This window comes from Phaethon aethereus, assembly GCF_964289735.1.
Source record: "Phaethon aethereus genome assembly, chromosome: 19".
NCBI classification, from domain to species: domain Eukaryota; kingdom Metazoa; phylum Chordata; class Aves; order Phaethontiformes; family Phaethontidae; genus Phaethon; species Phaethon aethereus.
The window spans coordinates 12,298,303-12,324,521 of record NC_138595.1 but is presented as its reverse complement, the minus strand read 5'-3'; the positions used below and the strand labels follow the sequence as shown (position 1 = coordinate 12,324,521).

Below are 26,219 nucleotides of genomic sequence, written 5' to 3'. Positions count from 1 at the left end.
AAACACCACATGTACCAAACCTGCCGCGGCTGGCTGCTGCAAGGATGAGGGTGCTCGAAGCCACGCAGGGATATGCTTGTGTACAAAGCCCACCGTGACTTTCCATCCTGCGCTGGGCAGCACGCCGTTATTTTAACACCACAGGCGTATTTTGTTTTATTCTATCAGAATGCATCTGCCTAAATAATAAGCTCCATCGATGTGAGTGTGGCTTCCTGAGGGGCGACAGGATGTGCCGCATCCCTTACTACAAACATGCTCCCCATCACCCCTGCAGTCGGCACGGCATGCGTGGAGCAGACCTGGAGCCCGGAGCCCCCGTCCTCTCCGAAGGCCAGCCCAAAGAAGGGACCTGCCCAGCAGCGCGGCTCCAGAGGCTGGAAACAAGCTTCTAATGATAGGGAAAAGAGACATCTGGGATGGTCCCCTGGGATTCCCCCAGGATATTCCTGTGCCCAGGAGCACCCATGGCCCAAGAGCCCAGAGGGGAGAGAGAAAAAATGGATTTTGGTGCCCAGCACTGATTATTTCAAGCTGGGGACAGTGCTGGGTGGGACAGGATGGGACATCATGCTGACTCTGGCCAGGACTGATCCTGCAAGCATCCTGTTGCGTAGTGATGTTTACCGAGTGGGGCAGAAGCCCTGGGAGCACCGAGGCTGCTGGAGACCAAGAGGTTTGTTCTGTGCTACCTCGTCCTGATTTCCTGATTTTCCTGATAAATCTAAGGTGAGATTTATGGTCTGTGCTCATAAGAAACCTTAAACCTGTAACTTTTTGAAGTGCTGCTCAGAACTAAAAGTTGTGCATGCTCAGCGGTGCTCAGATTAAGTTAATATTTCTCCATCATTCTTGAATTTCTAGGCTGACTTGTTGCTCCCACTACACTTTTCCTGCCCATATAAAAACCTTATTTTAGAAAGCACAAGAGCGCCTTACATCCAAACTTCGGTCTCAAGCAAAGGGAGGTTTCTATACAAATCTATTTCATTTCTCCTTTGCTGGCTGTGGCGAACAACCCTGCGTGCTCATGCGCTGGTCGGAGCAGGCGCTGCCTCTCATCCTCCTCCATGCACCAACTGGGACACCCCACCAGCCCAAATCCCCGGCATTCCTCCCCGTATTCGTGGGGATGCAGAAAAGCCCGGCTCCACTACAGGGTTTTCCGGGGGATTTAGAGCTCAGTGCTGGCCCCTGCCCTGCCTGCGCTGCCTCCTGCCTGTCCCTGCTGCCTGGGCTTGCTTTAGCCCTTGCAGATCTTGCCAGGGCAGCGCTGGGGATGGGCAGGAGCTGCTCCTACAGTGCGGCACGGCACAGCAGAGCACGGCGTGGCACGGCACGGCTCCCACAAGCCCTCCTGACTCCAGAACCCCATGGCCTCTTCCACCTCTGCCCATCTAGGATACCTGGGAGGGGACGTGCACCCCAAAGCTGGGGGTGTCTTGCCACTTCTTGTAGCCCCTCAACTCCCAGCTCTGCCCTGATCCCCCATAAAACCGTCCATGCCCAAGGCGTTGGTCCTTGGGACACTTTTATCCAGGCCAAAGATGGACCCTGGCAGCCTGGGACATGTTTCGTGGAGGCAGCAGGATGGCCATGACAGAGAAGAGGACCCTTGGAGATGACAGCACTGGGACGGCTCTGCCAGCCCCTGTCCTGCACCGTAACATTGCCACTGCTTTTGCCCCAGCACCCCATCACCCACCCCTTGCTGTGGCCATGGGGATGGGGATGGGACGATGCTCACCTTGGTGTGAAACTCCATCTTGGTTCTCAGCAGTTTGAGGTAGATGCTGCAGAGCTGTCCGTAGCCCTCACTGAGGTGGCCCTGAGGACACCAAAAAGATGTTGAGACCTGTGGCAGGCTGTGAAACTGCCTTCTCCCCTTGCAGCACGGGTGACCCTCCCTTATCTCCCCCAAAAACACAGCCAAAACCCTCCTCGCCAACACTTGGGCTGCAGGCTGGCTTGCAGCAAACGTGCCACAAGGATTTGGTCGAGACCTGCTCATCACCTTCTCTGCAGACTTCAATGCTGCCTTTGATTGCCAGAGCCAAGTTTTACTGGGTTTTGCCATAAAATAGGAAGAAGGCATTTGCTTTTGGTGGAAGGCGGTATCAAACAAAAGCAGCAAACCCAGCCTGGGGAGGTCACGGCAGCCACGGGTGCCCAGGCGACACGACCATCCAAGCCAACACCACTCCCCAGCCCGGCCGGGGCGCCGGGTGCTGCCGAAGAACCCCAGGGTGTCCCCACCACGGTGGCTGGTGGGGTCAGTCACTTACCCACATCCTGCTCATGTCGCTCAGCTCGTTCTTGTATCTCATGGAGTCTTTCAGGACCTGGAGGAACGACGACGAAAACAAGCGGGCAGCGCGGGCGCCAGGGCGAGGCGTGCCATGCTTGGAGCCGGCACTTGGGGTAAGGAATGGGAGGTCTTAATGCGTCCCCAACCCTGCAGCCTGTGGTGGTGTCACCACCGCCAGCCCCCGGGTGCCTCAGTCTCCCCATCCGCACACGGGGCAGGAGGATTGCTGCTGGTGGCTCCTGCACCGATGCTGATGCCCCGCATCGAGCAGTTTCCTCCGGCACCGGCGCTGCGGTCGGCACCAGGGTTTGCAGCGCAGGGGGTTGCAGGCAGAGCAGCGCCAGGAAGGCTCCGGCAAAGTGAGCAGGGAGGGGTCCCTGCACCGGTTCCCCACCCGGGACTGACCCCCAGGAGGGCACCGACCCACCAGCATCTCCCACCGCCCCATGCAGCCTGTCAGGGGAAAGGATTTGGCCCTGGGGCAGCTGCTGAGCGGAGCTCACGGCACTCACGTTCGAGTGGCCATCCCGGAGGAGTTTGTGGAAGACGTGGCAGAACTTCCAGCAGAGCACGGCGTTGCCAGAAAGCGGCAGCCGGTTCACCACCGACCAGAAGGTCTGTGCCCCCTTCTCGTGGTGCGTGCCCAGGATGCATGGTGCTGGCCAGTCAAGGAAACGCCCCGCTCCCTTTCGGTGGTGCTGGAGATGGGCCCAACGAAGCCGGCTGGTACTTGCAGAGCTGAGGGGAGCTGGGCCACCACAGGGCGCTGAAAAACTGCCAAGCCTGGGCACATGCGATCCTCTCCCCTCCAGCCCCGTGCTGCCGTGCCGGGAGCACCGCAGCAGGCTTGGGGCTGGGGCTGTGCTTCCACTGAGCCTTCCCGGCTGCCCTGCTGGAATGCTGGGGATCTGCTTTTAGTGGCAGCATGCTCCCGAGCACCTTTGGGCATTAAGCATCCTCATCCCAGGGTAGACAACCGGCTGCGGGTCCCTCCCATGGGATAGCAGCGTCGGCAGCACAAGGCTGGGCATCCACCGGCAAGCAAAGGCTGCGGCAGCAGGAGCCCAGACCCCGAGCTGTGCCGGGAAACCCCAGTCATCATCTAATGCCACCCGGGGTCCCATCCAGCCCCTGCCAGCACCCTAGCAGCTGGCCTGCGGCGCTGGCACCTCTCCCCACGTGCCGCCTCGCCGTTGCCCCTTTTCCAGGCGGCCCCGGCCCCGCTCCCACGCTCACTTGTCCCACGGCCAACTTTGGGAAGGATATTTCTGGCGTGTTTCTCCTTGACAGCCACTTCCTGTGCATTAATAGCCTTATTGATGCTGACAGTCTGCAAAAGAGAAGTGGAGGGGGGGTGAGATGGGAAGGGCTCGGGCTCCCCCCGTGGTCCCCCATCACCCGCTGGGACCCCCGGCTCTGCCGGCACCTGTTGATGGCTGGGTCCCATCCAGGTCCCCGGCCCCTGCTCGTGCCAGCTGGATGCTGCCCGTTGCCGGATGCCTTTCTGGGATGCGGTTGGCATCCGCCAGGTTCATCTGCTGCCAGGATTCATTTACTCAGCATAATAACGATGCAATTAAAGCAGCGACCACAAAAGACCCTCTCCTGCCCTTGGGGTGTTGGGACGGGCAGAGGGAAGGCAAATCCTTCCCCTGCCCTTGGATCACGGGCAGCAGCCGGTGGCTTTGGGTGGAGGGGCTGAGCGGAGAGGGTGTTTCAGAGGCGCAGGGAATCCGGCAGCAGGATGGCGAGACCACGGCGTGCTGCAGAGCAGAGCAGGACCTGGGCCGTTCACACCATCGGGCAGCAAAGGACAGGCCCCAGCTTAATCAGCACGGAAGCAGAGCAGCTCTGCAATTGCTGGTGTTCTGCCCCAGCCCACCCGACATGGCCCCAGCTGCAGGATTACAGCAGCAGGAGACGGATCTGCTGCCCACGGTGCAGGCAGCTGCCCTGGCTGGCACCCGCTGCCACCTCCACACCCCACTGCCGACCGGCACGTCTCAGCTCGGCCACAGGCGCATCCGGACACGGCACAACCAGTCCCCACCGCCCAGCGCTGCCTGGCCGCTCCGATCCTGCCGGGAGCCAGCACAACCCTCCCACGGGGCAGGCAGCGCTGCAGGCAGCCTCGCCGGCACAGCCCTGCCCACAAGCTGCCCTTTCGCTCTCTGCCAGGGAAGGAAAGGCTTGCAATGCGGACGTCGGGGACATCGGGAAGCCCACGCTGAGGAGCCCGGGCAGGGCCAGCACTTGGCCTCTGGAGAGGCAGCGGTGGCTGCTGGAAGTGTCTGCTGGGCAGGATTTTTAACTCTACCCCATTTCTGCCCCTCGGAGAGCTGTGCCGGCAGAGGGGGGACACTGCGGCTGATCCAATGTGGGAGCACGGTCACGCGGGCACGGGGCCGCCCTGTCCCCAGGCTCCTGTGGCACTCGCGGCAGCGCCGAGCGCTCGCCTGGCACCTGCTCCGTGAGGATCCTGCTGCCGAGGGAAGAAACCGGCTGGCTCAGCACTGTCAGAGTAGCTAATTACTGATATAAACCAGTTAAAGCAGTGGGATTAATCCCAGAGCCTTCCTCGCTGCAGCCCTTGCATCCCCGCTCGCTTGCCCTCTCCGAGGCAGCTCTGCTACATCTTCATCGCAAGCGATGCCAATGGCTGTGCTGAGCGGTGCTGGGGGGGCCCACGGACACCAGCCACAGGCACCCCACATACAGCTGGTCACGGTCCAGCCCCCCCGGCATCGAGCCTGACCCACCTCCCTGGAAAGTCCCTCTCAGCAGAGAATCTGCCTGCCGGAGTGGGGACAATGCGCTGAAGGGCCGAGAGCTTCTGATCTCACCCGCAGCCGCCAACTGCACCCCCATCCCAGAGCCGAGCCCCTCTTTAGCTGAAACATGGGGTCTGGGTCCTGATGTCCCAGTATGAACCAGTTCTGCTGGGGCCACGTTGTCTGCTCTCGAGCTGGACTGGTCCCTACAGCCCCGTGGTGTTTGCAGCCCTACCCCTATGGCACTGGCTCTACTGGGGACCACAGCGGGTGTCCAGTCGTGCCGAGCTGCTCACCGCGCTCACCACCAGGTCCCTTCTTACTGGTGGCCATGGAGGTCATGGAAGTGACGGGTAGGACCACGGAGGTGACCGTGGTGGTCATCAGTAAGACGCAGGAGGCTCATTTCAGGGTGGCAGGGGACCCGGATCGCTGGCAGCAAGGCATGCTCAGCATCCTGGTCCAGTGATGGGATGGACATGCACCAGAACCTGCATCTTAGCTTGGTTTTAAGGACAGCTGAAAGAAACATCAGTGGTGGAGAAACCTGACCCCATCAGACGTCCCTTCCCGAGAGGCTGGATGGAGGTGAGCAGGTTCCCAACACAGGAAGGCCAAGGATAGGAGCCACCTCTGCAGCTCTGCCCAGCCCCGCAGCCGCATCCCCATGTCATTTATGAAAAACATAAAATAAAATTCAGCATTATGCTCATTTTCCTCTTTAAACATCCCAACAAAATCCTCAGGAAGGCACTTCTCTGCCAGCGGCGGCAGCTGTCAGTGACACGTCATGGATCCAGCTCCAGGTGCAGCTTGTCCACGTCCAAAATCCCAGTCCACAGCCAGGAAGGCGCAGGCAGGCAGGACGGTCACGATGGGCCAGCTGGCACAGTGAAGAGCGCCAGACGGCATTTAAACACGTGTCCTGCCTTGAATTGGGAGTCCCGGACCACAGGTAACAAGCCAAGCACAAAGCCAGACTGGAAGCTCATAGCCAGAGGCAGGATGGAGGCACCGCGCTCCCGAAGCCAGCGGCTTCACCGTGGCACGTGTCCGCTCCCTGTCCTTGAGAGACCGGATGGGGAGGTCTCCAGAGGGAAGCAGTGCTGGGGACCCTCGCATCCTGGGGAAAGCTGGAAACGGAGCTCCCAGTTTAACTGCTGCTTCCTGCCCGCTTTTCCCGGTAAGCCGAGGACACGTTTTTCCAACCGAAGAGGCTCCCTGTGGCCCCCGCTGAGTGGGGAGACATGGTGGGGAGGTGACAGGGGGCTGGCTCTGGGACTCACCTCCAGGACCCTCCATCCCTGAGCCCCCCACTCCGTTTGAAGTGTGCATGATCTCTGTGCAGACGGCGGAAAGGTTTTGCAAGGAGCTCAGGGCAGCAGTGAGGGACCGAGGCCGCAAGTGTCACCTCCAAGGGGTGAGTGGGGTTGGGGAAGGTGACAGTGGCATACGCGCCTGTCCATGAGTTCTGGTTGCACAACTGGGCCAAGAAGGAGGGAAATTTGGTGCTGCCTTGAAGGAAAGCGCAGACCTCTCTGCCACGGAGAGGGTTTTTCACCCCAACCTGGCAGGTGCTGCTTCCCAGCACCGTCTGGCACCTACAGCTGATGGTATTTTAATTTTAATTTAATTACAAGCTTCTACAGCGCGAGGGCTGTTTCCCACCCTCCAGGCCACGAGCATGTCCTCGGCAGCGCCGCTGGCCTGATGAAGGGATGTTGGCCCCCCGTCCCCATCCCCACGCAGGTGCCCAAAGGGCTCCTCTCCCGTTGCCACCCCCCAGCGCGGGGAACGGGGCAGGGGACCACAGCGGGTGCAGGGAGCCGGCGCGGGGCAGCCGGGCCCTTCCCGCAGCCCCACGCCACTCCCCGCTGCCGGGAAAGGAAACCCCCGAGTTTCCTCTTGTGCAACGCGACGAGGCAGCGGGGCTGGGGGGGGGCGAGCGCGGGGGCGGCGGGGCCCCGTTTGCACAACGAGAGCTGCAAGCGGTGGCCCGGGACGGGGCGGGGCAGCCCTCGGCGGGGCAGCGCCGGGCCGGGCCGGCTCCGCGCGGGGCGGGCGAGCAGCGCGGCCACTGCTGCGAGCACCCGTGACGCGGCCAGCAGCGTCAGCGCTGCACGCGCCTCGCGAGCAGGGCGAGGAAGCCCCACGCCCACGAGTGCCGAAAGGCTCAGGCCGTGCCGGGGGGGAGCGGGGTCGGGTAACAGGAGCAGGGACTGTCCCTGCGCCAGCGCAGCGGCACCTGCCCCAGCGCAGCGGCACCTGCCCCAGCAGCTTCTCCTCCGTCCGCAGCGCCCGGGGGGTCCCCAGAAGCCCGTGCAAGGTCTTTCGGCCGTGGCTTGATACGGTGCCGCAGCCCCGTCCCGGGGGAATTTAGCAGTTCCCACGGGACTCCGGGAATCCTGCTGACCCTCGGGGCGAGCAGGACCACGTCCCGCGGGACCCCCACAGCCCCTGACTCAGTCCAGGTCCTCTTGCAAGGAGATGCGGTGGTGTGACCCCCCGACCGTGGCTCCTGTCAACTGAAACACCTCTCCGGGCATGAGACCACCGGCTCCAGGCAGCGGCAGAGGAGCCCAAAGCGGCACAGAGGGGCCCGGGACAGAGTGACAGAGGCTTTCCGGGTGCCAAGAAACACTTCTCTTTCACATGCACATACGCACACCCTCACCCCCCTGCCAGATCTCCCCAAATTACGCTCCTAGCCTCCTCTGAACTGCAAATCTCCTGTTCAGGGGAGAGCTGAGCTCTGCTCAGGAGCTGCACGGCACCTTCCCGCTTCTCCAAAGGAAATGAATGTTGATTAAAGAATCCAGAGCTATTGCAAATTATTTGGAGAAACTGAGTAAGTCGCAGCGCAAATCCTCTTAGTAATGCTCCCTCATTTCTCCTTAATTCCTTTCTATAAATGGAGAGCTGGGACACAGCATACCTCCGGAAAACCGCTCGCAACCAAGTCCTGCAGACGCAGGGGCTCTGGGGGAAGTGAGCGAGCAGGGAGATCTGACTACAAGAAGCCTGGCAAAAAATCTGTGACCTTAATTAAAATGCAAATCCCAGTCTAGCAAAGCTTCGCTCTGGCCTCGGAGGTGTGCAGGACATGGGGGTGTGGGCAAGCTTTTCGGAGGGCACATGTCTCTCTTTAAACACTGCATGCCAACAGTGGCTAAAAGCAGATCACAGCCTCGCCGGCGCTCAGGAAAGGTTTTTCTCTGGCAAAATCCTGAAGCAAAGCCAGCTGGATAACATTGGGGGTGCTTAATGCCCCGCTGGGGACGGGCGAGAGCTCCTGGGGAGAGCCAGGCGGCTGTGGTCCCCGCTCCGCCAGCGCCCGTGCCCTTCGATGGCAGCGGCCGGAGCAGCGAACAAGCCCAGCTCTGTGCCCACTGGCAGCGGGAGGGGAAGGCAGGCAGAAAGGCAGCGCCGGCATGCCTCATACAGGCGTGGATTTATTTCCATGTATAGGGTAAGAGGATGCTTATTTTTTAAAAAATCTGAAAGAGGGCAGATTTAGACTAGATATAAGGAAGAAATTTTTCACATTGAGGGTGGTGAAACCCTGTCCCAGGTTGCCCAGAGAGGTGGTCGATGCCCCATCCCTGGGAACAGTCCAGGTCAGGTTGGACGGGGCTCTGGGCAACCTGCTCTGGTTGAAGATGTCCCTGCTTATGGAGGAGGGGTTGGACTAGATGACCTTAAAGGTCCCTTCCAACCCAAACGATTCTGTGATTTTATGATGCTCAGCACAAATGGGGTAACTTGTAGTCTTCCTGCTCAGTCCTAAATGCTCCCTTTGAATGGGGAGTGAGAGGAGACATTAAAAATACCTTCCCGTCATTTAATCTGGGCTATTTAGCTGCATCTGCTGCTGGATCCATGAGCTTAGAAAGCACTCCTCTGCCACCCAGCTACGCACCAGAGCTGCCCCAGGGATGCAGCACCTACACCAGGGGCGTGTGAGCATCTCCCCGAAGGTGCTGCCACTCTTCTCGCCTTCTGCTCCGACCAGATGAGAAATAATCCCCAAAATGGCAAAAATCTCAGATTTCCCTTTCCTTGGGTCATAAAAGCAACTACATCTTCCCCAAAACAATGTTGGCCACAGGCGTTAAGAGACCCCAAAACCTTGCCTGCATCCACCGGGGTCTGCTCCCAGTTGTGGTGGCTCGAGATGTACCTTTCTAGGAGGAGATGCCAATGTCACCAGCTTGGATGCCAGCAGGATAAGGAGGACCAAGATGCAAGAGACAGCTCTGAATCCCAAGGTACACCAGCATGGGGGCTTTAGGGGGCGGTTGGGGACACCTCACCCCACACCCTGCCCTGCTGCTCCACCAACTGTCCCACCATGGCACGTGGGACATTCCCAGCTGCAGTCACTGGCGAGACAAACCATGCTGGAAGCCGACAGCAGCACCACGAGGCTCTTCTTGGCAGAGACCTGCCCCGGTCACTATGCCCTGCAGCATTGCTGCCTCTGGGTCTGCTCTCCCGAGGTTGGGAAGACGATGACTTTAGATCAACATCACACTTGGTCTACCCACCGTCAGCGCTCTCCGGCGCATGGTGAAGCCCGACGTGAGCGTTTTGGAGGAGCTCTTCCAGCACATGCAGTGTTTCCAGGGGAGAAACCACCTGGGCCGGGCCAGGCCAGGCGTTCAGAGGTCTCCACCCCACAAGGAGACACAAGAAGATGGCAGCTGCCATCTGACAGCCACCAAGGCCTTTGCCTGGTGAGCTGTAGTACTGTTATCATGCTAAAAAAATTAAAGTAAGTTGAAGGATACACATTTTGAGTGTATCTGAACAGACCACCCCACTAGCTCCCAGCTCCTCCCAAAGGGCAGCAAGGTGGCATCAAAGCAGAGGTTGGGATCCACAGGGCAATGCACCCATGAGCTGCCCTTGCAAGGACTTAACCCACTGCTCCTCCTGGCCTTTCCAGAGCCTTCAGTGAAAATAACGAGTATAAACCCACCACAAGAGCTGGGGCAGCATGATCCAATCGCTCCTCCAGGCAAGCAAAGGCTTGTGGTGGGTTCCAAGGACTCGAGTGAGACATCCAATGCAGGAGGGGAGAGCTGGGCTGGTCACCAGCGGCTGGAAGGGTTTGGTTCCACCGACATCAGAGATGAGAGTTTGCTACATTGAACACATCACTGCCCACCATCAGGGGACCAACAGCCAAAAAGTTGGGCCATTGGATTTCTCCAATGCCATAAACAATATATGCAGATTAATTACTTGGAAGTGTGCTTTTCAAATCCTGTTTAAGGAATATGGACTTTTCCAATACAGAGATAAACTTGGGGAAAAAAAGGAGAGCGAGAAAACTGATTTTAGGGAGAAGAGCTGGGAAAAAGTGAGGCTACAGAAGAAGCCAAACCTCACCAATGATCATCAGAGAAGTTGACACCATAGAACTCGGATCCCTTTGAAGCCTCCAGCTGAAATAAACAGTCAAAAGAGAAGACAACTGAGGCTGCAGAAGAGCTTGGGGAGCGCTTTGGTCACCTCCAGGACCATGAAGGGCCAGCACAGGCCCTGGCTCACGCTGCCGGGCACTTCCGACCCGCCGCAACCGGAGACCCCACAGCACAACCAGACCCTGTCATGAGTGGCTGGATCTGAGGAGAGGCAGAAAACCAGGAGGCTCCCCAGGACCCCTGCACCCCTCCGTGGCTGCTCCCCACGAAAAGCACTCATTACTCTTCTCACTTAATTATTGATACAGACGCTCCATCACTCGTGCCCCACATTGCCCAGCCAGCTCGGCCACGGCTGGAGCCTTTCCCGTGAGCTATCCCGTTAGCCAGGCTTTTAATTTTAAGCAGGGATTTCATGCGAAGATAATCTCTTCCAGCAGCAGTGATTTCTGTCCAGGGAGGGAGGATGGCTGTGCTTTCCAGGTTTGGTGGTTCAGAAAAGTCCTCCACTGCCTTCAGATATTCCTGAAATGTTCCCAGTTGTCCTGACTGGAGTCTTCGGCTCCCCAGCAAATGCAAATATCTGGGCATTTTTTTCAAAGAGGAGAAGTAAAGGAGCAAGGCTGGAGGATGCAGGGAGCAGATGCATCTCCGGACGCGCATTTCAGTGATCAGCTGCCATCCCAGGACCAATCTTCCTTGGGAAGTTTTACCCTGGCGGCAACACCCGGCGTGCCTATCACCCTAGCAGGATGCTCCTGAATTCTGCAGAGCTGGGATGCCGCGGGGATGTGGAGCCCGGCGCTGCCAAGGTAGCTTTGGTGGAAACCCTGCCATGCAATGCCTCCCGCCGAGCGGCAGCTCTGGTGAGCAGGACGAGGAGTCCCTCACCCATTATCCCTCCAGGATATCCGGATCCCGCAACAGAGCTGACAACAGCCCGGACCGTACGGGCCCCACGCTGCACCCGAGGGACCTTCCCCATCCCCAACCCAGCTCTGCAAGCCTAAAGCCAGACCCTAAAGCCCCACTTTTCACCTCAAACTTGTCTCCATCCCTAATGCCTCGGTGAGGGGCTGCCCTCACGAGCCAAAGGGGCTGTGACAGCAGCACCGTGCGTGGGGACACGGGTACGTGGGGACAGGGGCGCTCGTGGCACCACCTGCACCCACCCGAATCCGAGACGGGGGGAAAGCAAGTTAAAATGGGTGGGTGGGAGCAAACTCCGCCCCAGGCTGCAGCAGCGCGGGGGGTGTGTGTGTGTGTGTCAGCTTTAACCGCGAGGATGAGCCCCCCGATAACCGAAGGAGGGGGCACGCAGCTCCCGCCGCCACCTCAACCCCCGGTTCCTCCCGGTTTTACAGCAGCAGCTACCGGGGGCTGGGGCTTGCAAACCCCCGAAACTTCCCTGGGAAGGAGTTTGGCGGGATGCGACCCCCTGAGTGCAGGGAGAAACGTGGGTGCCCTGCCCTGCCCTGCCCTGCCGGGGGCCCGGGGCCGCGCACTTACCACCTTGCCCAGCTCCATGGCGGGGGCTCCGGCCCCGCGGGCGCAGGGTGCGGGCTCAGCGCGGCGGCGCCCACGGCGGGGCCCCGCGAGGCGGCGGCGCTGGAAGGTTCTGCCGGGCGGCGGCGGCGGCGCGGGGGGGGGGCGCGCCCCCGCGCACGGGCGCGCTCCCGCGAGGGGCGGCACAGCCGAGCTGGGGAGGGGGAGCGGGGGGGCGGGATCCGCCGGAAAAACAAAGGAGCCCCGCGGGGGCGCGCGTGGGGGTGGGCACGCGTGGGGGTGGGCGGCGGCACGTCACCGCCCACGCTGAGCCGCCCGCCCACGCGGGAGCGCCCCGCCGCGGAGCCGCCGGGGACTTCGGGGCAGCGGCGGGCGGTTGCGGCGGGGATGCCCGGAGGTACGGCGGGCCGCGGGCTCCGCGCCCCCCGTGCGGCCTGCCCCACTGCCCCCCCGGCACCCCTCTGCTCCTTCCCCTGCCCGACCCCCTGCTCCGCCCCCGCCCCACCTGCGGGCCTGGCTGGAGACCCGCAGGGGGCTTCCCTTGCAGAGGAGCCCCCTCCGCTGCAGCGATCTCGGTTCCAGCAACCAAAGCAATTGGACCGGCTGGTGAAAGGAGTCCCCCGCCCGCGGGCAGGCACGGCTCGCCGCCCGCCCTCGGAGCGGGCACTGCCGCCCCGCCATGGGACGGGCAAACACCCAGCCAGGAGATCGTGGTTTTTCCCAGCTCCTACCCGTGCTCGAGAGGCACTTCAGCATCTTCTGACGGGAGGCACAAGAAACCCAAACAATTCTTCTGTCGCTCTGCAAATCCCCTAAAAGCAACCCCAAGGCAGGGAGGAGGAAAAGCATCGCAGCCGCCCCTCGGCTGAAGGCGGAGGAGAAGCTTCACAGCCCGAAGTAAAAAATGCTCCTGCGGTGCTGGCCCCGGCCGAACACGCTAATCCCCCAGGATTACTGCAGTCTAGTCGCAGCTCGGCCACTTACTTACTCCGGGATGGTGACTTGGCCGCTCTTAATAAGATAACGGGATCCCACGTCCCTGCGGGGGATTCCCACCGCCACCCCCGCGCCCTGCCAGCAGGCAGCTCCACACCCACCCGCGCCGCTCGCTTAATCCCGGCCCTGGAGGGGCAGCTTTCAGGGCCAAGACCCAGGTCCTGTTTTCCTCAGGTGGCTGTTCCAGCCTGCACTGTGATTCCTGGGCCGGCTGGCCATGCCGCTCAGCAGCACTGCAGGCACACACCGCTTTTTGCTGGACCAAACGTGTTTTGCTGGACCAGATGGTTTTAAGCAGCAGCCAAATTCTTCCGGGAGCAGAGCCTGGTCCCGGCTCTGAGCCTGGGGGTGAGCACGAGGCAGCGCTCCGAGGCGGGGGTGCCTGCCCCGTCACGGATGCCGCCCTGATTGCGGGTGTCTGCCCGTCACAGGTACCCGCTCCTGTCGCGAATACCTGCCCCCATCACGGATGCCTGCCCCTGTCGCAGATGCCTGCCTCTGTCACGGGCACCTGCCCCACCACGGGTACTTGCCCTGCCCCTATCACAGGTACCTGTCCCATCACATATACATGTCCCTATCGTGGGTATCTGCCCCTATCGCGCCTGGCGTGACGGGGCTCAACAGCCCCTGTCATGACAGGCATGACAGCATGTGTACAAAGCAGGAACGGTCTCTGCCGCGCCAGCCTTGTGAGGTACGGCACCAATGGCAGCATCCCCGGGACAAGGCCCTGGAAGCAGAGGGGACAAACCCAGAACCGAGCACCGTGGCTGGGAAGGGGCAATGTTGCCCTCCCCACCCGGCACGCGATTCCCAGTCGTGCTCCCAGGGATGGAGCACGCGTCCCAGAGCACCTCCTGAAGCACCAAGAAGCCACAGCCCTGCAATTAGCACAAGGCCATCAGGTTTTATGCCTCATTTGCATGAAGAGACCTTAAGGCAGGTATGCAAAGGGCACACCCTGCAAGGCACAGCACCAAAACAAAGAGCATCTTCTGGAGCAAAACCCAGTCCCTGCTCCCCCCGCAACATGCATAGGATAGATGTGAGTTTTTCTACGATGCCAAGTGCATGGGAAATATATAGCTTGTAAAATAATTTGCGGGATCCATCCCTGAGCCATATTTACTGGCGACACCCTGTGATACCACCAAAATCTGTGTGCAGCCATGCCAAGCTGCCCACCTCCCAAGTACAGGCTTTGTGCTCCCAACATCCCTCCTTAATCCCACAAATTAAGCCAGCTGATCATCATTAACCTTATTTTTCAAAATCAAGGTTTCATGCAAGCACAGGCCTGAACCAAATATCTCAGCTGGTGCTAAAGCCAGTTCAGAGAGAAGGCAGTTGCTGCCGTTACCGACGGGCTCCTACGGATGCTGCAGAGCCAGGACATGCAGGTCTCCGGCTGGTGTGGCACAGCCACAGCTGCTGCGTGGTTCCTTGTGGCTGAGCCGCTCTGGCCGGCAAAGCCTGAATTTTGGAGGCCACCAGGAAGCACTTGGGGAAAAGGCAGAGCCAGAAAAGACCCGGCTTGCCAGCAAGGGGGGTGTCTTCAGCTAGAAGGCCAAAGTAAGAGCCAAGGCAGCTCTAGGAGAAAACCTGAAAACTAATTTAAAAGCAGTTTTGGGAGGGTCCCTGGAGCAACGGGAAACCCAAATGCCCCAGAGACAAGCCAAGCTGCACTCCCCAAGCTGAAAGCACCGACCGGGGACAACAGCGCACACAACCGTGCCAGAGCTCAGGAGGGACCAGTGTGACCCGGGAGGACAAATCCTGCTGCTACAGGGGTGCATCGGGGTGAAAGGAATTTCATTCTTGCTTTACAGAGACCAGAGGAGTTCCCTGCTGTGGTTCACCACATCGCCGTGGAGAAACGCTGGTGCCGGCACATGAGAGCCGCTCCTGCCCCGCACGGTGCTCCCGGGTTATTCCCAGGGGTGCCCATAAAGATGCTGAGGCACCGACCTGCTGCTCTTTGCAGCTGCAGGAGCATCAGCTCTGCTTCCAGTTTCCTTCAACTGTTATAGATACAAAAAAATATATATATATTATACTTAATTCACTTGCACAAAATCACCGAAAGCTGTGCAGTAAGTGAACTCCCTCTAAATCTCCTTGCCGCTGCGGCAGGAGTGGGGCGAGATGTATAGAACACGGCAGTTGGGTGTCCAAGCCCACAGACTTCATCCCAGGCTCCCGCATCCCATCCCAGTGATTTGGGATGAGCTTGCAGAGGACCAGCCCTAGCAAGCCTCTCCGGAGCAGACGCGCTGCGGTTGGGATGGAGGGAATTACCTTGCGAATGAAGGCAGTGGGGGGTGCTGGGGACGCGCTGATGGGGCTGCTGAAAAACCCCAAGGCATCAAAGGCACTGCCTCCGCCAGCCCCTCTGGCTTGGGGAGTAGGAAGGGACCTTTCCCAGCAGGGAACAGGGAAGGCAAAGCAAGGGCTGCTTCCCTGGAGAACCAGGGTGGAGGCAGCCCCTCGCTTCATCCTGCCCCATGAGTGCCTTCATCATCCTCCCAGCTGATCTGGAGAGGCAGACAGCCCCCTCCTCTCCCCCCCCAGCTGTATTTAACCTCCTCTGGTGCTGAGCTCTGAGACACCACCCTGGGAACACCCTCCATCCTCCTGCAGCTCAATTATTCTCCCGCAATCTGCCAGGACAGTACGTGCGGCCCAGACTGTAATGGATGAAGAAGGAAGAGACGTTCAGCATCTTCCCCGAGCCCGCCGCAGGCTCCGCAAGCAGCTTTTAAACTCTCTTTTGGCAACCGACTCCTGTTAAAATGAAGGGAATTCTGGCTAAAACGTCTTGGCAAATGTGGCCTTTTGTCATTACGGCCAGCTTGTCGAGGTTTGTCGGGTAATGATCTAGAAGGCATTTTCTTTCATTGGTTTTACATCCCCTACTTCTGCCGGAGCAAACCTCCGCCCGAGCTGATGCTCGGGGCGGGATGGAGCGGAAAGCCCCGGCCACTCCGCTCTGTGAAGCATTTATGTCTCTCTCAAAGGTCTCCTTGCCTCTCCCCCCAGCCTCTGTTCGTTTTACCAGGTCTAAAAATACTCCAAACCCTTTTAAAACCCTCTTCCCCTGCAGCCGCCTCCCTCCTGGGTGACTAATAATATCTGTTGCTCCCTCTTGATCTCTCCGTATTTCCCAAGTCCTCCCTGAGGGAAGGGAAGCAAACAGCAGCCGTGCTCTCCAGCCTCCCCTCGGACTCACCATCTCTTAAGAGGAGAGGAATGCCATTTTCTCCCAGCTGCTCCAGTGTAGGAGCAGTTTAAACCCACCTCCCCAGAGCAGCTCTCTTAGGTCACAAAAAACTGTTCCTGCCCCATGGGTTACCCACGCAAGATGCTGCTGGACCACCTTTCCGGGACGGGATCTCCAGGATCCCCAGGTTTTCGGAGCTCTAGGTATACAGCAGAATAGCAGGTTCATTGGGCAAACCATTGAGCACTTAGAAAACTATTTATTTTCTATTTTGCAGGTTTCAGCTCTTTTCAGGATCTCTCCAGATCTGGAGCACTTGCTTGGGGCATGATGCACCTTTGAGGACTCGTGAGGCTGGGCTTAGTTTCTGGGCCATGGAGCTGGGTGAGCATCGCTGGCTGTGCAAGGAGTTTTATTTTTTAGGAGAAGGGAGCAAATGTCGGGCACTGGGGTGTATTTGTAATGGTGTGATTTAGAGGAAAAACCCACCTCGCCATCGCCGCTTGTGGCAATGGCTTTTTCTGAGCTGAGCTGGGAGGTTCCAGCAGCATAACACAGAGCAACACAGAGCTTTCCCGACTGACCCCCTGCGCGGCTCCACGTCCTTCTGCAACAGAGCCGAGACCTGCCCCGAGCACCCTGCCCATGGCCAGCATCACACCACGGGTTATCTGGGATACAGGGACAGAGCAGCCGCATCGGCAGATGGTGAAGGTGTGATGAGTTTCTCCAGACTCAGACACCGCAAAACAGCCAAAGCCCTCCGGGCTGATCCCACGCCGCTGTCATTTTCAGAAGGGATCCAGCAACAAACAACCTTCAGAAAACTCTTGCACTCATTAACGCTGGTGATGAAAATAATATCCCCGAAATCGCCACAGTCTTGGTGAACCAGCTGCTTTTCAGTAACAAATCTGTACTCACACGGGAGGCAGATTTAAAGGGTGTTTGGGTGTGCCAATACTTCTGGAAATCTCCCTGGCTGACTAATGCCCAAATACCTTTGCAAATCTTGATTTAGGAAAAATATCCGCTCCGGAGCGGTGCTTAAAAAGCTCAAGGCCGTTTTCAAATCCTTGTAATGCCGCACTTTCCTGGGCATGTGAAAGCGAGAGGAAAAAGCAGATCAGTCTGAAGCGGGCAGGGGTCCAGGGCTGGCGGCCGCACCGAAGGCTCGTGCCGGAACGGAGCAGGCGGCGTGGACAGGAGCGGGCAGCCCGGGGCTGCCGGTGAGGGGTTATTTCAGTGGGTACCGAGCTCCCCCAGCGCCTCACCATGGGGGATCGGGGAGGAGCGCTGCCCTTCCACATCGCCCCAAGCAGACGGTAAGTGAAGAGCTCCCGGGGCGCGGAACGGCGTGATCCCCACGGGACCGGCGGGCGCGGGTGAGGCCGGGGCTGCCGCCAGCCCCAGGCTGGGGCACCGGCAGGAGCCCGGCTCTGTTATCCCCCCTGCCTTTACAGGAAGCCGCTTTGTTGTGTTGTCAATATACAGATTTTCTTTAAAAAAATAATAAATAAGCCAGGGTTCGTGCTGCCATTATTGATTGATTGTTATTTTTAGCTCCTTGTTCAATCCATACCCATTGGTGTTAGAGCAACCACGTGAGCCTCGTGTAACATCGCTCAGACAGCGCCTGCGGACGGGGCTGGTCCAAGGTTAGCAGGAGCTCAGCAAGCAGCTCTGCGAAGCCAATGGGATTAAAAATGCAAGAGGGAAAGAGAGAGGCACGATAAGCAGCATCCTCCCCGCTCGCTGCTTTACCCTCCTGCCAGCATTGCAGGGAGCCCGGCAGATCCTCCCATCAGAACCTGGAGCAGAAGAAACTCCTGTTCCCCGCTTGGCGTGGAGAGCCAGGAAGCCAGAGAAGGGACGACACCGAGCTGAGTGGTGCAGTTGATACGCTGGAGGGAGGGGTGGCATCCAGAGGGACCTGGACAGGCTGGAGGAGTGGGTCCATGTGAACCTCATGAAGATCAACCAGGCCAAGGGCAAGGTCCTGCAGCTGGGTTGGGGCAACCCCCAGGACCAGCACAGACTGGGGGAGGGAGGGATCAAAAGCATCCCTGCTGGGAAGGACTGGAGGATACTGGTGGGCGACAAATGGGACCTGAGCCGGCAATGTGCGCTCGCAGCCCAGAAAGCCAAGTGTCTCCTGGGCTGCATCACCAGCAGCGTGGCCAGCAGGGCGAGGGAGGGGATTCTGCCCCTCTGCTCCGCTCTCCTGAGACCCCCCTGGAGCACTGCGTCCAGCTCTGGGGTCCCTGGCACAAGACAACCACTTTAAACTGAGCGAGGGTGGGGTTAGGCCGGACACAAGAGAGAAATGTTGTACCATGAGGGCGATGAGACACTGCACAGGTTGCCCAGAGGAGCTGTGGATGCCTCATGCCTGGAAGCGTTCAAGGTCAGGCTGAATGGGGCTTTGAGCAACCTGATGTAGTGGGAGATGTCTCTGCTCTTGCATGGATGATCTCTGCATGTCCTTTCCAACCCAAACTGTTCTGTGAGTCCATGATCCTATGATGGGCAAGGAAAGCACCAACCTTCAGCAGCCACAGTAACAACCGTGTGTAAGTGAATCGTGGCAGTGGGATGTGAACCTGCATGCTCGTCATGGGCAGATCTCTTCTGTGTCCCCCGCTGCCCCATCCCTACATGCAGGGTATCTGGCAACCCCTGTTGATTCCAGCCGAGACTCGGTCTTCCTTTACACGCGCACAACGCACCGCTGTCGTTGGTTGCTTCCTTCTTGTAAGCCTAGCACCGACACCAGCAAGATAAGCAAAACGCCCAGAGGAAGGAAACAAGGTTAGCGAAGGTCACGACCGCAGTACCGAACCGCCGGCGCTGTGCTCGCTGCTCCCACATTTGCCACCTCGCTGCTCCCTGGGCTTTCAGTGCCCAGAGCTCCTCTCTCACCCACCTCCTTGCAAGCCCCAGAGGTCTCTACAGGGATAAACTCCCCCAGCATCTACCCCCGCCAGTGGGGCCAATTTACCCCCACCAACAGCCCCCAGCTTTGTCCGCACTCCTCCACTTCGCAGCCCCTCCGTATCTGGATGTGTGCCGTCAATGATTCAGAAGATGGTTGATAAAACGTGGCTCCCACCAGTTTCCTCGTGAAGCCCCTAAGTTGTGCCCTGGAGCCTTCATGTACGGGGAGCTGGAGGCTTCACGTGGAGCGCAGCTGGTACCCGTGGGGCCAGAGACAAAACCATGCCAAAATACCTTCAGTGCCTGCCCTTGGGTGCCCTCCTCCCTCCCCCAAAGCACGGGGAGCACCCTCCCTTCGGTAGTCTCCAAACCTCTGCCTCAGGTGATCTTTGAACCGCCCCGTCAGAGGAACCATTTTAATTACGTGCTTTTGCTTGTCTCTTGAGTCGAGACCCACGGACCCACTGGCGATGCCACGTGCGTGATGCTTCAGCTCAATGCCCAGCCGAGACTTGCACACCCACCACCCAGGACCTTCTCACACCTTCTCCTGAGCTTTATTTCCACACAAACCCAAAGACGGGAGAGAAGGGGGCTGCGCGACGCTGCCGGCAGCTCTGCAATGCGTCCGCACGCCTCAGCACCTACAAGCCCCACGTTCCGCACAACGAACGAGGAACAAACTTGTCTGAAATGAAAACACCTGATGCAATAGGTTGGGAAATGCCACAGCGCATGTGCTCCCTGTGGCCGGACCCCACCCTACAGGGCCAGATGCTGCCAGACCCCTGCCAGACCCTGCCTGCAGTCTGCAAAGCAGTGCTGGAGGGACGCGGAGGGCTGCAGACACCGAGCCTGCCTCTAGCTAACGGGCAGCGGCAGAAGTATTTATAGGAAATGGGCAACATATTTACAGCCACGGGAAAGTTTCCGGCTCCGAGTATACTCACATTTAAGCGCCGCGCGGTTGCAGGGAGAGGTCGGGGCAAAGCGGGTGACGCCGGCTCGCAGCAACGCCGCCTCCTCCTCCTCGTGCTCCCGGAGGCTTTTGCACTCCCTTTGGCGTCGCAGGTCACTTCCCAGCTCTCTCACCCCCCAACCCGGCCGCCGAGGCCTCTCTGCACCTCCCCGTTGCCCAGAGAGCTGCTTCCCAGAAGTGCCAGCGTGCCGTGGGCTCCACAGGGCTGCGGTTTTGCAAAGGGGCAGCGGGCTCGTCTCCCTCCCACCAGACCCAGTGGGATCAAGGGGCCCATTTCGGTCCGGGAGGAAGACGGTAGAGCAAACACACTGATGTCCAAATGACAGATAAAAATGACTTTTTAATTCACCGCTCAGCATCCTTCTGCATACAGCAGGTGACCAGTGCCGGGACGATACCCTGTGGATGAACCTGCTCCCCTCTCCCCCAGCAAGGACAGAGCTCACTCCCAGCATCCAAATCTCTGCCATTATGAGGGCAGAAAGGCTCTGCAGAGGGATCTGGACAGGCTGGATCGATGGGCTGAGGTCAACTGTATGAGGTTTAATAAGGCCAAGTGCCGGGTCCTGCACTTTGGTCACAACAACCCCATGCAACGCTACAGGCTTGGGGAGGAGTGGCTGGAGAGCTGCCCGGCGGAAAGGGACCTGGGGGTGCTGGTTGGCAGCCATGAACATGAGCCGGCAGTGTGCCCAGGTGGCCAAGAAAGCCAACAGTGTCCTGGCCTGTATCAGCACTAGTGTGGCCAGCAGGAGCAGGGCAGGGATCGTGCCCCTGTACTCGGCACTGGTGAGGCCGCACCTCGAATCCTGTGTTCAGTTTTGGGCCCCTCACTACAAGAAGGATGTTGAGGTGCTGGAGCATGTCCAGAGAAGGGCAACGGAGCTGGTGAGGGGTCTGGAGCACAAGTCTTATGAGGAGCAGCTGAGGGAACTGGGGGTGTTCAGTCTGGAGAAGAGGAGGCTGAGGGGAGCCCTCATCGCTCTCTACAACTGCCTGAAACGGGGTTGTGGTGAGGTGGGTGCTGGTCTCTTCTCCCAAGTAACTAGTGATAGGACAAGAGGAAATGGCCTCAAATTGCGCCAGGGGAGGTTTAGATTGGATATTAGGAAAAATTTCTTCACCGAAAGAGTGGTCAAGCATTGGAACAGGCTGTCCAGGGAGGTGGTGGAGTCGCCATCTCTGGAAGTGTTCAAAAAACGTGTGGACATGGCACTTGGGGACATGGTTTAGTGGGCATGGTGGTGTTGGGTTGATGCTTGGACTTGGTGATCTTAAAGGTCTTTTCCAACCTTAATGATTCTGTGATTCTGTGATTCTGTTTGACCTTTATAATCAATAAATATTCTTTTACTGAATACATAGGACCTAAGCCTACAGACGTTTAATAAATATATGGGACCTAAGCATAAGGCAAGAGAGAGCTGTCAGCACTGGAGCAGGATGGAGCTCCGTGTGCATCCCTCTGGGATCGCCCAGGACTTTAGAAACGAGCCCCAGCTCTGTTAAGCCACCAGCGCGGTCGCCAAGCCCGGGTCCCCAGCAGCCCTCCCTGGTGTCCAGGCCACCACACGCTGCCGGCGGTAACCAGAGCTCAGCACCCAGCGATGGGGCATCTGTTCCCTGTGCGGAGGGGCAGGATGGGACAGAGGCGGAACAGGGGATGTTCTCCGATGGATGTGTAACTTGAAAATGAACCAGTCCCGTTCCGGTATGCGAGCTCAAGCTTTCCTCATGCTCTTTTAAAAAAGTACTAGCGGGCCACACTCCCCATGTTCAACACCTCTCCCGTGTCTGTGGATGCTCCCCGCGAGGGGCTCCGTGACTTTGCCGGGCTGTGAGCATCTGGCACGCTGCCGGCTTGCTGGGTGTGGAAAGCGCCGAGGGAGCACGCGGGGCTGGAGCAGGGATCTCCGCTGGGACACAGGGTGGAGCCCGAGGTGGAAAAAGCCCCAGCGTATAAAGGAAACTGTGTCTCATGCGTTATGGCTGCCTGTCTGACGGTTGCGACCAGGGGAATCGCAGCCACAGTTCCATGCAAAAGGCTGCAAAATCCCTTCATGAGATCTAAATATTAGCTTTTACTCATTTTCCTTGTTCGAAAACAAACACTGCTGGCTGGAGCGTGTGCCAGCACGCCCTTTGGCTTTCCCAGCCTAAGAAGAAAGGGATGCACTGTCCCACTCCCGCCAGTCCCAGCACTGTGGCTGGAGAGGAACCGAGAGCGTAAACGCCAGCTCCGGGTGTGGAAAACACGCCTGTGCCTCCTGGCAGGACGGGGAAAAGGGGTGGGAGGCACCTGGACTGTGCACAGACAGCGGGAAGCAGCTCCGCTGGGAGCCTCTCCGGTGCCAGGAGGTGATGCCCCTGCGCTGGGAGCCACTGGTGCCCCACGGCTCACCCACATGTGATCCCACAGGGACATGGGCTGAGCTCGGGGGACTGGGGGGCTGCACCCACCACCCTGCTCCCTGCCTCCTCCGGCCCTGCGAGCGGGATGATGCATCCTCCGCAGCAGGATGGAGGGAAGGCAGTGCTTGTCCCTATGGCTACAGGGGACAGGAGAGCCCTGGACACAGCCCTGCCTGCACACCTCTGCCCTGCCTGCACACCGCCACCCTGCCCGCACACCGCCGCCCTGCCCGCACACCTCTGTCCTGCCTGCACACCTCTGTCCTGCCTGCACACCGCCGCCCTGCCCGCACACCTCTGTCCTGCCCGCACACCGCCGCCCTGCCCGCACACCTCTGTCCTGCCTGCACACCTCTGTCCTGCCTGCACACCGCTGCCCTGCCTGCACACCGCTGCCCTGCCTGCACACTGCTGCCCTGCCCACACACCACCGCCCTGCCCGCACACCTCTGTCCTGCCTGCACACCTCTGTCCTGCCTGCACACCGCCACCCTGCCCGCACACTGCCGCCCTGCCCGCACACCGCTGCCCTGCCCGCACACCTCTGTCCTGCCTGCACACTGCCGCCCTGCCTGCACACCGCTGCCCTGCCTGCACACCGCCGCCCTGCCCGCACACCTCTGTCCTGCCTGCACACTGCTGCCCTGCCTGCACACCACTGCCCTGCCTGCACACCTCTGTCCTGCCTGCACACCGCCACCCTGCCCGCACACCGCCGCCCTGCCTGCACACTGCCGCCCTGCCCGCACACCGCCGCCCTGCCTGCACACCGCCGCCCTGCCCGCACACCGCCGCCCTGCCTGCACACCGCCGCCCTGCCCGCACACCTCTGTCCTGCCCGCATACTGCCGCCCTGCCCGCACACCGCCCCCTGCCTGCACACCTCTGTCCTGCCTGCACACCGCTGCCCTGCCTGCACACCGCCACCCTGCCCGCACACCTCTGTCCTGCCTGCACACCTCTGTCCTGCCTGCACACCGCCACCCTGCCCGCACACCTCTGTCCTGCCCGCACACCGCTGCCCTGCCCGCACACCTCTGTCCTGCCCGCACACCTCTGTCCTGCCTGCACACCTCTGTCCTGCCTGCACACCGCCACCCTGCCCGCACACCGCTGCCCTGCCCGCACACCTCTGTCCTGCCTGCACACCTCTGTCCTGCCCGCACACCTCTGTCCTGCCTGCACACCGCCACCCTGCCCGCACACCGCTGCCCTGCCCGCACACCGCCGCTGCAGAGCCCCAGCCCGGTGCAGGACAGGCAGGCAGGGCAGCTGGAGGGCTCCACAGCCCGAGGATGCCCCTGCCAAAGCTAAAGAGGGCAGAGGGAAGGGCAGTCCCCGTATCTCCATGTTGTTTCAGGAAATCAGAGGGTATAATCTGAGAGGGAAATCTCTGCTCTCGAAAGCAAATCACAGCACCCCGAGCATGCACGATGCTATCACTGCCTCCTGCCCGCGCGACACGGGGTGTGCATCGTGCCAGGGGAGCTCACAGGACACCAAAATGAGATACCGGCTCCGAGAGACAACACGTGCGCTCCTGGCTCTGTACCGACAGCTGAGCTGGAACTGAAGTGCGAGCAGGACCCCCCTCAAGCCGTCAGTCAGCCCATCTGTGATACGGCGCTCGCGCAGCAACTCAAGCCCACCCTCCCAGAGACGGCAACAAGGGGTCCTGCTGGTCCAGCAAAGCCCTGCAGTTTTCCAAGTACTTCAAATCAAACATCCTACTAAACACACCTGATTTTATTCTCCTTCGCCGTTCAGCATCGTCAGACACTGCCAGGCCAGCCCAGCACAGGGAACCATGGTCCTCACCTCCCCCAGGGCATGCTCCTGCAAGGGACGTGCTCTGCTGGAAGGTGACAGGGCTGGCCGGCGTGATGTGGGGACAGCGGCTCCCATGAAAGCCGGTGAGTGGCAGCCAGCCTCTCAGACACAGAAGCCACAGGATCAGACTTGTCTGGAAGAAGGTGGATAGATGGCTGAGCGAGGACCACAGCAGCCGCATCCAGTGCTTCTTGGGAGAAAAGCCTCCGTGTTCCCATGGCGTTCTGGGAATCGGGACTTTTTTTACATTTTTTGATAAATAAAGAAGATTGTGCTAGAAATCTACTGATTGATATTATCAGAAACAACCCGGAGAGCCCTGAACACAGCCCAGCTGCCACAGCCAGTCCCCTGTGCCGTACCCAAGTGCTCACCGGTGACGCAGAGAGAAACAGAAGTCCACATGGTGAGAACTGGTGAGAATTTGCACCATGCTGCTACATGGGAGAAGAGCACATTGCAACTAAACACCAGGACCAGGCAAAAATGCAGGTGAGAAGCAGAGATGCGTGTACAGGAGCACCCAGGCCGCTGGGACCGCCCGGGCGTCGCTGCTGCGGTGCTGCAGTCACTACGTGGGGCAGTCATGCAAAGGTGCTGAGCACCAGTCCTTCTTACCCTCTAGGGCTGGAAAAGGTGGAAATGCCTCAGATAAGAATAAAGAAGCTCTCGCCATGTCTACGCACGCTGCTCGGAAGATGTTGGTTATTTCACCAAGCAGTAAACGCACTGCTTCTCGTTGCAGGCTGGAAAGAAACTTGGAGGTGCTGGGATCAGATACCCAATATTTGCTTATCATCAGAAGGAAGGAGCTGGCAGACTTCAACCCCTCTGATAGGAATCTGTAGTTCCTACCATTTCCACAATGTGCAAAATCTCTTTTTCTTGCTGATGGGAAGAGAAGCTGGAGAACTAGAAAGCAATTGCTCCCAGAGCTAGCGAATGCAGCAGAAAGGGAGGAAAAAGGGTTAAAATCATAAAAGACGTTAACAGGGACAGTCTGGCTAATTGCTATTTCCACATGATGGCTGATTAGAAGAAAGAATAGGTTCAGATTTGACCTCAGATGAATTTTGCCCAGGTATGTCCCTGTCAGCCCGCTCCAGTGACGCAGCCCTGCTGCCTGCACGACGCTTGCACACACGGGGCTGCGGAGGCCAGCAGACAAGAGGCAGCGGGGACCGAAATGCTTCCTGTGCGATAAAACCTCTCAGCGGGGTAGACTGCAGCCATGGCACGCCCCAAAACGGTACCCAAGTATTTAGGGATTAACGGAGAAGTCTCGGGGCGATGCAGTTAATTACGTCCCTCTCCCCTGGGCGCCCGCGCAGCCTGTGCCAGCCCTCGGGCAGCCGCCGGGCAGCTCTGCCCGCACGCCCCTGCCCTGGCTTTGCGCCGCGGCCGAAGTCCCAGCTAATTTTAAGGGGCTGAAAACCACAGGTTTTGTCAAACGAATTGTCCTCTCCTTTTTGGTTTGGTTTATTCGCGTCCATGCAGCGGACGAAGCTTCACTTCCCTCCCAGTGGGCAGAAATCGCTGAACGTTCTGTCCGAGCTCTTCGCTCACCACCCAGCAGCTTCAGCAAATACCTGATCGCTCATCCGCCCCCCAGACTTTATTAATCGCTGCAGCTTTGGCCAACACTGCCGGCACACAGGGAGCTCTTTGGCCAAACCAGCCGTGCCGAGGTGTCATATCTCGGCAATTAGGGAAATTACGGAAAATACAGGCAGGGTGAGAGACCTTTCCTTGGGAAAGACATCTCAAGGAGGCTCAACGGCTGGTGTGAGGGCACTGGGAATAAGGCAAAGGAGAAAGAAGACCCAAT

At 59.2% G+C, this 26,219-nt stretch overlaps 1 protein-coding gene across 1 annotated transcript in view; it reads right to left on the bottom strand.

The window, feature by feature from the left end:
• HIP1 (huntingtin interacting protein 1) overlaps positions 1 to 26,219 on the bottom strand; it is a gene marked incomplete at its 3' end in the record, with an annotated part of 50,791 nt that overhangs the window by 13,777 nt on the left and 10,795 nt on the right. The window contains exons 2-5 of the mRNA XM_082008497.1: positions 3,554 to 3,638; positions 2,821 to 2,966; positions 2,286 to 2,342; positions 1,748 to 1,828 (exon numbers count right to left, since the gene is read on the bottom strand). Of these exons, the coding sequence (XP_081864623.1) occupies positions 1,748 to 1,828; positions 2,286 to 2,342; positions 2,821 to 2,966; positions 3,554 to 3,638 (369 nt within the window). The remainder of the gene's footprint in view (positions 1 to 1,747; positions 1,829 to 2,285; positions 2,343 to 2,820; positions 2,967 to 3,553; positions 3,639 to 26,219) is intronic.